General features: G+C 41.4%; 1 protein-coding gene across 1 annotated transcript; it reads left to right on the plus strand.

The window, feature by feature from the left end:
• Nucleotides 1-73: 73 nt before the first annotated feature.
• On the plus strand, nt 74-11,924 carry pggt1b (protein geranylgeranyltransferase type I, beta subunit). The gene is made up of 9 exons (XM_070833826.1): nt 74-201; nt 718-836; nt 2,527-2,591; nt 3,155-3,306; nt 3,541-3,673; nt 5,664-5,709; nt 7,735-7,919; nt 8,822-8,930; nt 11,271-11,924. Exons 1-9 carry the CDS (start codon nt 74-76, stop codon nt 11,435-11,437), a joined length of 1,104 nt encoding a protein of 367 aa, XP_070689927.1. The 3' UTR covers nt 11,438-11,924.
• The last annotated feature ends 310 nt before the right edge of the window (nt 11,925-12,234 follow it).

Raw genomic sequence — 12,234 nt, forward strand, 5'->3', positions numbered from 1 at the left:
GCTCCGTAATGAGAGCTTTTATTTTGAAAAACTAACGTACCGGAAAAGGTTCCTTATAGGTGCGGATGCAAAGATGGCGGAAGAGGAGAACCAGTTTGAAGAATTTGAGCAAATAGACTTTTTAAGGGATCGACATGTACGATTCTTTCAGAGAACACTGCAGGTGTTACCTGAGAGATACGCCTCGCTTGAAACAACCAGGTACGTTCACCGAAGTGAAATATGTTGCTGCAGGTTTTCTGTTTTGTTAAAGAACATGACTAGCATCCGAGCTAGCTGTGGGTCAACCGTTTTGAATGGAAGCTAATGCTACTTAGCTTAGCGTGCTTGCTAACATCAGCTAGGGCAGTGAAGCTATGACAGACCGGCTGCAGTTAAACAGGAAACTAACTGTACAGCGGGCCACGACGTTCAGTAAAACCTATCTGTGAACGACAGTAGGTCATATTATCATAGGAATAAAGCTTCAAATAAAAGGTTCTGTGCAGCCTGACAGGTTCTCTGTTTGTAAACTTAACAAATCTCTCTAAAACATTGTTTTGACGTGGTCTTATCATTCAGTATCCAATATGACTGCGCACTGCTCCAGTTTACACTTTCTCTGATTTGTTGCAAAGCTCTCACCATGCATTTGTCCTATTATCTTACACATGTGGTTGCTTCTGTCCATCAATATTAAATGATTAAAAATTAATAAGACTTCTGCCTTCCTTTCAGGTTAACTATCATATTTTTTGCCCTGTCTGGTCTCGATGTGCTGGATGCTCTGGATGTGATTGATAGGAACATCATGATTGAGTGGATCTACTCGCTCCAGGTTCTGCCCACAGAGGACCGTAAGTCTCATATCTTCTCACTTTTTCACACCTGAGCAACACATCATGAGGAAGACGAATGAAGTGTAGTCACCTCAGACGCACAGGGCTACACAAAACAGGTGTTGTAGTAAATCAGTAACAGAAAGTAAGAAGGAAATTATTACTTTACTGAACAAATGAAGTTGGCATCGCCTGTGTACGTTCAGATCAGATCAGAAACCAAATAATCAGTGTTTTTGACAGGAAGTCCCAGGATTGTGTCAGCCTCTGTGAAAGGCAGAAGACAGAAGCAGTCTATGAGTAAATACTGTAAGGAATCCAGACTAGTGGTGCAGAGATTGGTGTAGAAAAGGTGCAGTTACTGCATTTAGGAAACTTGGTGCAGTTTCCAATATCCAGGGCAGGGAGTCAAGGTGGTATGTTAATGGTCACATCTCATAACTTTAAGGAGTTACGTGTGGAATTGGCAAGAGCTGAAACACTTATGGTTGGTGTGTGTGTGTGTGTGTGTGTGTGTGTGTGTGTGTGTGTGTGTGTGTGTGTGTGTGTGTGTGTGTGTGTGTGTGTGTGTGTGTGTGTGTGTGTGTGTGTGTGTGTGTGTGTGTGTGTGTGTGTAAGGGTCTATGCTAAGTTTGGGTAACTGCCAATATGAAATTTTCACACATTTCAGGAAAGTCTCGTCAAGTTTGACAGGCGTCCAAGTCGTCCAACTTCAAAGTCTGTGAAATATTTTTGGGATTTTGAAACGGATGCTGGCCTCCAGGTGTCCTCCTCACCTAACCTGTTCCAAATGTACCTCTGTTCATAAGCGACACTAAATATTTAATGACTTGTTTTTTTCTGTCTCAAACAAGCCACTCTGTGCCATCTGTTTAGATGCCCAGTTAGTTAATTATTCAAGACATCAACAGAAATCATGTTGGGATGGACGAGCTTGATTGCTCTCATTTATTTTGCTGCCATATGTTTGGTGTCTGGCTGGTTCCTTGTCATCAGATGTGAAAACGCAGCTTGGGAGGCACTTGAAATTTACTAATGTGTCATCAGTATGGAAATCTATTTTCTGTTGAGACTTTTAACAGTTTTTAATGGATGTGTTGCTGCCGTCCACTTTAGTGCAGGTGTGTTGAATTGAATGACTTAATTTGTATATCTCTGTGTAAAATGTCTCTGTATCGGTGTCAGAAAACGTGTGACCCTGATGTTGTAGCCACCATTTTTAGAACAAAAATTGGCTAGGAGACAGTTTTGTTTACAACATTAGTATGAATAATTAATACATGAATACTGTAGACATTTTCTGGTGGACTGAATATAAATTTGAAAAGCACATATTCAAGAATAAGTAAGCCCCCTAACCAGATCAGTGTATTATAAGCTGTTCACTCATGGTGATATAATGAGTAAAGTGTGTAAAAAAACATTGTTCTTAGTGTAATTTGGTTGTCATATGTTGAAATTGCCTCTCACTCTGTGTTTTTTGCAGTGTGATGATATTCTGTTTGTTGGGTTCTGCTGTGACTAATGTTTCTATCATGGCCAGTAGATGGCAGCAGTAGACCTTTTCAGAGTATCTATGCTGCACCTTGCTGAAGGTCACTTCATAAAATTAGACCTACTTTGACAGAGTGGTGCTTCCTTGTTCCAGTTTTTTCTACAATGCTGCCTGTTTCTGACATGTTCAACCACTTCTTTCATTCTCCTCCAGAATCTAACCTAAGTCGTTGTGGGTTTCGAGGATCGTCACATATCGGAATTCCTTACAGCACAAAGGTACCACCCCACACCCCCCCCCCACACCCCACACTCTTCTCAGACCTGGTCAAAAGTTTGACCAAATACTTTGTCCTGCATCAGTCTAACGATATATTCTAGGACGGCATATTCACAGCTATGATCTCGTATTTCCTCTATTTTTCCTTAATCTTTCTCAAAATATTTAGATTTAAGCCGTTCTATTCATTCTACCAATCCGCTCTCTCACATCAGGGGGTCTGAACAATTTCCAGTTTAATTAGCATCATTCCAGCAGCTGTAACATTTCCAGTTAGTGTATTAGATGTATTTTTCACATTACTTCTCTATCCTCATGAAGTCATAGTTACAGATGTAACAGCTTTGCCAACCTGAGTCATTGCCTTGAAGAGGCCTGTTTTAGCGGTCAGTAGGAAGCTGAATACTCGATCTGACTGGTTCTCTTATTGTTTTTAACCTGCTTTTCTTCTACAGATGTTCATTTTGACAACTCTCTTCACTAATAGCTCTCCTGTTTTTTTTTTTTTTTATCTTTCCTCTTCAGCTTTATGAATAACATCTAATTTTAATATTTTCTCCAGGGTCCAGGTGTGCTCCATCCATATGACAGTGGCCATGTAGCCATGACCTACACTGGGCTGTGCTCGCTGCTAATTCTGGGAGACGACCTGAGCCGGGTTAACAAACACGCCTGCCTGGCTGGTCTCAGAGCGCTGCAGCTGGAGGACGGCAGGTCTGTGTACACTCACACACACACAGACAGACACACGCATACATTGTGTATATCATGTCTGGTAGATAACACTGTTGTCAGACATAAATATAACTGAGATTACATTCTTAATTTCATCTGCCAGGCTCTTGTTATTGAATTTGACATGATATGATGTAAATGCTACAAATTCTGAATTTAGTGGTTCTGCTAATTTTCAACTGTTTGTGTAACTCCTTCCTTTCTTGCTTTCAGTTTCTTTGCAGTGCCAGAGGGAAGTGAAAATGATATCCGGTTTATCTACTGTGCAGCCAGTATCTGTTACATGCTGGACGACTGGTCAGGCATGGACATCCAAAAGGCTATTGAATACATCAGAGGAAGTTTGGTGAGTTGATGTTAAGAATACAGAATGGGGCATTAAGCTGGGGAGAATATAAAGTTCTGTTGTCCCCCTAATGAATTAATTGATAAATACAGTTGCAGGCCAACAGGACTGCCCTCTGATGGTACAACCTGTGTTTCTGCACCATTCAAAGCAGTGCCTCTTCCCCTGGATGGGGAGAATAGGCCACCCACCTTCAGTAGGTGGGTGGCCTATTCAGTAGGTACCCAGAAATACTTCATTTATGATAAATACAGAAGGGAGGGTGGCAGTTTATCGTGGCCTTAAAGCTGTAGCAGAGGGCTTTCCTCCCCACCAGGAGGAAAACAAGATGTTCCACGTTTATGATGTGGCACTGAAGTGATATTTTTGTCACATTGTTGACTGATGTTTGACTCAGTCCTTACTTACTTAACCTGTTCAGTGTTTGTTCCTCCACATCAAAGTGACCCGTCTGAGGTATTGTCTTCATGCTCGTAATCCCGGTCCCATTCATCTCCAAACCTACAGCATCTTGTTTTAAGGTTCACATTTAAGACAAGAGTGTCTCATTACATAGTTTCTTTATTGTTGATGGGTGTGTCTGACTCCTTTTTCCTCTCTCTCTCTCTCTCTCTCACACACACACACACACAAGAGGGAGGGAGCGAGCACTCTCTTAGTTAGTTAACAGATAACTGTGAATCATGTCTGAAAAGTATATTTATCCACTGGCCACATGCTCGTGGGGGGATCCCAAAAACGTCTTTGGCAATGCAAGTTAGTTGTCGGTGAAAAAAAGTGTGTAGAGAAACCACCAGATGATGGGTGGTTTTGTATGGAAAAGCCCTGGAACAGTAGACAAGTTTACCAACCACACTTAAGTTTCACTTGCATTTTGATGGCGCCAAGTGTCCATTTACCAACCCTATTGTTATGGTCTGATCAGGCCAGACACACACACAGGCAAGAGCTCAACCCTGTTAGATTTCCTAAGTGACTGCCATCTGTTGTTGAATTTGTGTATTTTTGTTGGAACGACTGCTTATGGTAGGCAGTTTTTTTTCCAATAAGATTGCCCTGAACAGTTGCAGGGGAAATGAGATTGATGAAACCATATTCCTTTTCTTTTTTTAAACAGAAATAACCAAGTCCTCACGTGTATTCCCGGTATTGTATTAGTCCCATAGAGCATTCTGTAGCTGCTCTGTTGCCTGAAAAAAGATACTTTTTTAAAATTTTGCTAAATGGAAGACAGATGCTTAATGTTTCAGAAAACCTAAAATTTTGCACATATGTATATAGTTTTTGTTGTATAGCCACTGTTTATTTATCGCCTTTCTTTTTCTATTTCTCTATTTATCAACCTGCTTTTTTTAAAGCATTGAAGGCAAAAGGGCAAAGCAAGAAATTCATTGTGCGGTGAAACTTTCTATCTGCACATATGACAGTAAAACTATTGAATTGAATTGTATGAGTGAAGCCCAGACAGAAGATTGTATTGTAGCTGTTTGATAACAAATAATACTTGGATTCAATTGAAAAATGGCAGGTAACAATGGCAGATAAAAAAGTCTTACTCCATCCTGCTCCTCAGAAGCCAGAGCTCTGCTGGTCTGCTTCTTAGTGTAGCCTTAAATTGAGATGATATAATATTTAACTGCCAACACCACAAGTTAGCATGCCAGTTGATGATACATCCTGTTCTGACTTGACCAGTAAGAACAAAATGGACTCCTCAAGACTGTTTTTGAGCAGTTCTGTATTCTACAACAGCTTGAAGAGCATTTAAGTGCACGTTCGTCGTGACATCTTTCGATTCAGTTTTAAATCCTGCCTCTTAAATGTATTTTTATATTTCTTATAGAGATATTCAGTATGAATAAATACATGGAATACATGTATGCAGTTCAGCCTCCTCTAACATGAATCTCTTTCTGTGCTCACATTGGCCTTTCTTGCCAGATGAAACATTGCTTGTAATTGAATGGCTTTTTCTTTGTTCTCTACACAGTCATACGACAATGGGTTCGGCCAGGGAGCTGGGCGAGAGTCACATGGTGAGTATCATCATCTTTTGTAATGGTGTGCACTTCGTCACAGATATCAGAAATCTCAAAGTCTGAAAGCTGAATGCTCATCAGGGGTATGGTCAGAGAGGAAGAGTAGGAATGTACACACTTGGCAGCCCAGATTGAGATTCTTTTTTATGAATGTGATTTTGATTTTCAAGTCAAAAGGTTCGTAAAGGATCAAAGTGTTTGTGGGTGCGTTGGCGGTGTCGTGGTGGAGGGCATGAAAGTGACTGATGGGAGTAACTGGTTTAAAGGATTAGCCATGAAAATCTCTGTAGATACATTGTCCTCATTAATCCCTCCCCCGCTCAAATGAAACCTTATTATTCTGGCACAAAAGACATCCTCCTACATACACACACATACATTTCAAAGCACTGCTCGGAACGTATCCACAGTCACCTTTTTGACAAGGTAAATGTTGCATTTCCTGTTAACTTTGTGATGGACTGCGAATGCACAAATCAAATCTGTAAAATTAAATGTGCTTGAAGGGGAAGATCTTAGTTCATCTTGGTAATTTCCCTCCTTGCTCCAACTTCAACTTCTGTGATTACAGGCTTCATTGAGACTCAGTTTTCTTCTGCAAACCAGCCAATTGTGTGTGAGCGCTGATTATACATTAGTAGAGACGTACACTAGATGCCCATTATCCGTTCACCCTTGAAGTGTGTGTTTGTTCGCCACCAAGACCTCCCACATTGTGTGCTTTAAACGTGCAGAGACTCTGAACTATATAGTGGCACAAACACAATTATCTGCACAAACGGTGTCAATGTGTGAAACATGGTATTACAGAAACTCTGTGCTAAGGAACTGATTAACTTTCACCATGTGTATGTATCGGTGTGGTTGTTCAGTGTCTCACTGCTTCCTCTTTATTTCCGACTTTTTTTTCTTTGGGCTATGTAATCTTGTTATCTGAAGACATTGTGCTTCCTTTTTCTATTTAATGCATTTGAAAAGTCCCACTTGTTGCTTCCTATTAATAACATACCATGGCCCTAGAAAACGTTAAAAAGAAAGAGGTAAGCTGCCTTTTAGTCTATTTTATTTTTGTTTTACAAAGCATTCAATGATTAAAGTTCTAAGGAATCCTGCATATTTCAGGCATAGAGCAGTTTTTAAATTTAATAATTCAATTCATTACCTTTTACACATTCCTCCTGGACAACTTTTCAGGGTCACAAATATTACTTGCTTTAATCCATGAAGCATATGACTGTCCCCAACTTACAGTGAGAGTAAATGGCTTTGGGTTTACAGTCGTGTTTGATTCAGACATATATTTATCCCCTCTATTTATTCCCCTCCTGTGCCTCCACCAGATAGTGAGCTAGACATGGTTGATTGGAGGCAAGTGGGCAGATTTACACCCCTGACCCACACACTCCACCCCACCTTGTCTTTGTTTCTGTCCCTCACTCCCATGAACACACACGAACACAGATAAGCAGGCAGTGGTGGTGGTAATGTTTAGGGGATGAGTTAAAGGCATGCTGATAATGAAAGCTGTTGACAGTTGGGTTGTAGAGGGTGATGGATAGCTGCTGCTTGTGGCTGTGCTGATAGCAGCCTGCCATCAGTCCAGGATCACATTCATGTTTCTATGACTCTAGTTGTAAAGACAATATGCATATCTATATTGCCCTCAGAAGTGTTCAATTATTGTGCAGAAAGATAGAAAAGATTTTCCTGTCTAAGTCGCATTTATTTGAATTCATATGAAACATAAGGTTGCTCTGTGCTGTGATAACTTCCAAGAAAAGGTGGAAAGTGAGAGTAGCAGCATGCTATCAAATATTTGGCAGTAAAAGGGCCCACACGCAGACACGCCCTCTGTTTTTACTGCAGTGCCTTGTAATCATATAGTTGTCATCAAAACATGTCAGGGTGAACCAGTTTTAAATAGTCAGAAATCAGTAATCCCATTGAATTGGATTCATTTGTGTAATGAATTGTCCATATCCACTGCATGTGTGTCGTGCACCTGCCTGTCTGTGTGTCCAGGTGGCTGGACGTACTGCGCCATAGCGTCTCTGTGTCTGATGGGCCGACTGGAGGAAGCACTCAGTCAGCGGGAGCTGGACAGGATCCGGCGCTGGTGTATCATGAGGCAGCAGACCGGCTTCCATGGGCGCCCCAACAAACCTGTAGACACATGCTACTCCTTTTGGGTGGGAGCTACGCTAGAGGTACAGTCTTGTTCACATACATGCTCCTGCATGCATTAACATGTTTAGTGCTGTCAAGTATTTTACCTCTGATTTTGAGTACATCGCACCATTTTCTCATGGGAAAAGTGATAAGAGAGGAGTTTTAAAAGTGCACTTGCATGAACTAAAAAACATGGGGCATATTTTAAAATAGCGCTGTGTGTACTTCTGAACAACTGGGTTAATCCCCCCCACACACACAAACACACACACACACACACACACACACACACACACAACCCAAATAAACCTGTGAGCAAACCTTTCAGCATGTGGGTCATAACTATGCCAGAGGTACATACAGCATATCAACATACAGGATACACAAAACTGAGCGAAACTGCAAACAGCTATGAATAAACCAACAAAACACACACACACACACACACACACACACAGGCACACACACACACAGGCACACACACACAGGCACATGTACATGCACATAGGCAAATACAATGCAGGAAAACTGTGAATTTCTGGGTCAAAACTGTGCCAGGGGGATGAATGGGCACACGCAAACAAAATGTTTGTATTTGGAAAAAGTGTGGTATGGCAAACATTGAGGCTTCATGTTTTCTCCACTAGTATCTGTATAGAAAGAGAGTATCAAGTGTTTGGTCATTGATTGCAGTTACCCTCCTTTGTGAAATGAAATACAATGCTATGAGCATTACCACACTCTCTAAACACAACATGCTCAGCATCTTTTGCGATAAAAATGTATTTTAAACTGTAGAACCAGTTGAAAATAATAAGCAACTCTGATTTTCAGTGGAAATAAAAGTTTAGTTTTGATGTTTGCTCCCAGATGTCATTGTAAAAGTTCTCCCTCCTCCCCCTTCTTTTCTCTCTCATGCTTCCCCCTCTCTCTGCCCCAGCTGTTAGATGTGTTCCAGTATACGAACTTTGACAAGAACAGGAGCTTCATCTTGTCCACACAGGATCGGTTGGTGGGGGGGTTCGCCAAGTGGCCGGACAGCCATCCAGGTAAATGATTTGACTTGCAGAGGAGGCTATTACAGGAACATCTTGCAGCAGGTGTTCCGTTATCGGATTGAGTGCAAATGAAAAGATGCTTCTGGAAAGCCAAATACAGAATACTGTCATGGTTGTTTTATATGGATTTTGTGTCAGTGCTGCTGTTTTTCAACATCTACAGGGAGATTTCTTTCAAATAAGAGTGAACCAAATCCCAAGTTGTATCTTGATACAGCTGTAAAGGCCACAGGAGAGGAGATGTTGAGTGGGGTTGAATGTTTAATGTCCTTGTGATGGAAACAAAAAGAACACAAATAGACTATGTACAGGTTTCTGGTCAACGGATTGTTGCTCGTTATTTTTCAGCAGCATCGAAGTTCTCAGTTCAAGGACAAAAAAATGGTGGAGCCAAGCAGTTTCAATTTCTTTTTTCTCACTTTCGGCTAGAGAGTTTCTACCCTGCCCTCCACAGGTGCAGAAAGGTCAGGGTGGAGTTGTGGTTGGCATCAATGGAAAAGCTCTTGTAACCGTAAACTTCAATGGTGTGTGTGTGTGTGTGTGTGTGTGTGTGTAATTTTGTGTTCCTGTTCCTGTTCACCCTTGTAATGTGTAATTGATGAGGCGATTGTTCATAGGTAGCCCGAGGACACAGGAGATCGAACTCCTCACATTACAGGAACAAGGCAGGGAAGATGGGCTGCAAGAAACAATGAGGCAAAGCAGACGCTGTATTGACAAAGCCTCTTAAATATTACTGAACAAAAGGGAGTTTAAGGAAATAAAAGGGACTTTTATGCAGTATGGGTGCAGATAGCATTAGACTTACACGTACTTGAACAGTATGCACAGCTACTATTGTCCAGGAACTGGTCTGGGACGATAAGAAGGTCACAATAACACACAACAAACGTGGGTGCTTCGTATTTATCAAGCAGATCTGGACCGAATACAGCCAAATGCACATTGAGCATTTGACACAACCTGATTCTGTCCACAGTTGACCTTTAAGAAGGTCCAGATCAGGTCATCAGCATGGCAGGAGCAGTTGGTATTACGTAGAGACACAGTGATTAAGATTTCAGCCCAAACTGAACTGAGTCTCCGTAAAAGCATCTGTTTTCATGAACCAAAGAAAAGGATCCACAGCTTCTCATTTTCTGACTTCATGGCTGTAAAAATGGCCGAATAGTAACGGCCCACAGATCAAAATATCCTAACAATTATTTGTTGCCAGTGCACTTGTAAAAATCCTTTATGGGTCATTTCAGCTGATTTCTTAGCAGTCCATCCTGCAACTTTACTGTTTGGGCTCATAATCAATTACTGCTCTCGTAGCATCATTTTTGGCTGCTCTAAAATCTCTCTGTGCACTACCTGCTCTGCAACTCAGCTTAAGAACCCAAAGGAGTTGGTAGAGAACAAAAACGGAGCTAAAAGAGAGTGAATATAGGACACATTTTATCATGGAGCCAGAAACATGACATGAATGATGACATGTTGCCCCGTTAACTGCTGGATTTGTAAATAAGCAACTGCTTGCTAACATGTTCGTCACATCAACTTAAAAGGTGATGATATGTCAATGTTGTGATCACAATTGTTTTCCGCTGCCTCCAAGTGGCTAAAAAATACAGTTATTAGCACAGCGGATTAAATGGCCACAAGAGGACACTAGCCATTAATGTTTATCATATGGCCATTGGAATGACTGACTAGGGGTTCAGATGTAGTATTCTAATAAGATAAGTGGTCAATATCCTGTAGTGCTGCAGGGCGATAAGCCAATATTAGCATTTAGCAGCTTTCAGTGGAATGATATCAGGCTCTTACCTTGTTTATTGTTTAATATGTTACCATTTGTGATATAAATCTAAATAAAAAAACATTGTTGTTAATCATATCTCACCTCAAACCTTTAACTAATCCAGATGTGTCTTCGGTGCACGTTTGAGTCTTAATGATTCCCGATTGATGCAGCTAATGGTGCTTTGATTGATTCTGATGTCTGTGTCCAGTGGTCTGTCACTTCATTATAATTCAATTACTGCTCCATTTACTGGCCTCCGCAGCTTTTATTCTAGTCCCAGGGGATCAAAAGGGTCATTGGGCAACCCTATGTGCATTATTTATATCTTCTTAAAGGAGCAGTACAACGAAAACAATGTTTCTGCACAGTGGTGTTTTTAATGGGAAACTGAGTTCTTGTTTTATTAATTCAGTAATGGAGAGTGAGGTGACAAACACCATCATCGTCTTATGCAGGCGCTTCAGTTGTGATATTTGTTACCATCTCTGACCTAGTTCTTTCTTCCCCATTTATCCCATCTCTCACCATTTCCTGTCCACCAGACCCTCTCCATGCCTACTTAGGGCTTTGTGGTCTGTCTCTGATCGGAGAGCCCAACCTAAGGAAGGTCCACCCAGCTCTTAACATCACCCAGAGAGCCTTTCAGCACCTCCAGCAGCTGCAGCAGACATGGAGGGGCAGCACTGGCAGCTGCAGCAGACAGCAATGACAGCAGGACGATCTACAGCTTTGTCTCTGAGCAGGTTCAGTAATGAGGAACACCTAACAGTAGACAGTCAAAGGCAACTGGACTTTTGCTGTATGTCTTGAAGACATTCGGCCCGTCATCTGAGAGGCCTCCTCATTTCAGGAATCGGAGAAGGTTTTTTAAGACTCTGCTTACACCCTAGCAACTTTGGGGAGCTCATTTTAAGTCCAGCTAAAGTGACTTTTCTGTTGAGCAATATATGCCATATTTTTGCTGCCTTTTTATTAGTAGACAGTAGTAGATAACAATGTGCTTTGCAATTTGTTCGTAAAATGATGTGCCACAAAGTCAACGTTGAGTCACTGGAGTCTTGAAGAAATCCCAGATGCCTCAATTTTGCGAACTTTTAAGATAACTAAGTTTTGGAAGCCTTCTGCTCCTCTGCCTCATCATCATAGTCAGCAGCACGGCCTGCTGTAAACCTTCCTAGACAAGGATGACCACTACTCACTCGGCTCACGTAGACATGAGAAAACATTGTTCACAGCGTTAGAGGGGACCCCGTGGAGGGCTTAGGGATTATAGAAATTCTGTCATCAGGTGGTTTTGGGGTAAATGGAAGGTTTTTCTGTGGGCTGGTCTATTTCTATGTGAATTGACTAGCTTGCCCCTATATATCAAAAATTGATGTTGATTGTAAAATTGTAACTTTGGGTGAAATTTTGGGTACTAGATTAATATCCCTACATTCTGAGACAAAAACACTCCAAGGTACAGTATTTTTTACGTTTCTGCCCTCCTAACATCTCCATCCTCAC

Source organism: Pempheris klunzingeri, chromosome 7, assembly GCF_042242105.1.
Source record: "Pempheris klunzingeri isolate RE-2024b chromosome 7, fPemKlu1.hap1, whole genome shotgun sequence".
Classification (NCBI taxonomy): Eukaryota; Metazoa; Chordata; class Actinopteri; order Acropomatiformes; family Pempheridae; genus Pempheris; species Pempheris klunzingeri.

What these genes read in the sequence shown, in the direction of transcription:
- pggt1b (XM_070833826.1), top strand. Translation starts at nt 74, where the DNA reads ATGGCGGAAGAGGAGAACCAGTTTGAAGAATTTGAGCAAATAGACTTT. An exon ending in GGTTCTGCCCACAGAGGACC is followed by an intron (nt 837 to 2,526) that starts GTAAGTCTCATA and finishes ATTCTCCTCCAG; the next exon opens with AATCTAACCTAAGTCGTTGT. An exon ending in AGCTGGGCGAGAGTCACATG is followed by an intron (nt 5,710 to 7,734) that starts GTGAGTATCATC and finishes CTGTGTGTCCAG; the next exon opens with GTGGCTGGACGTACTGCGCC.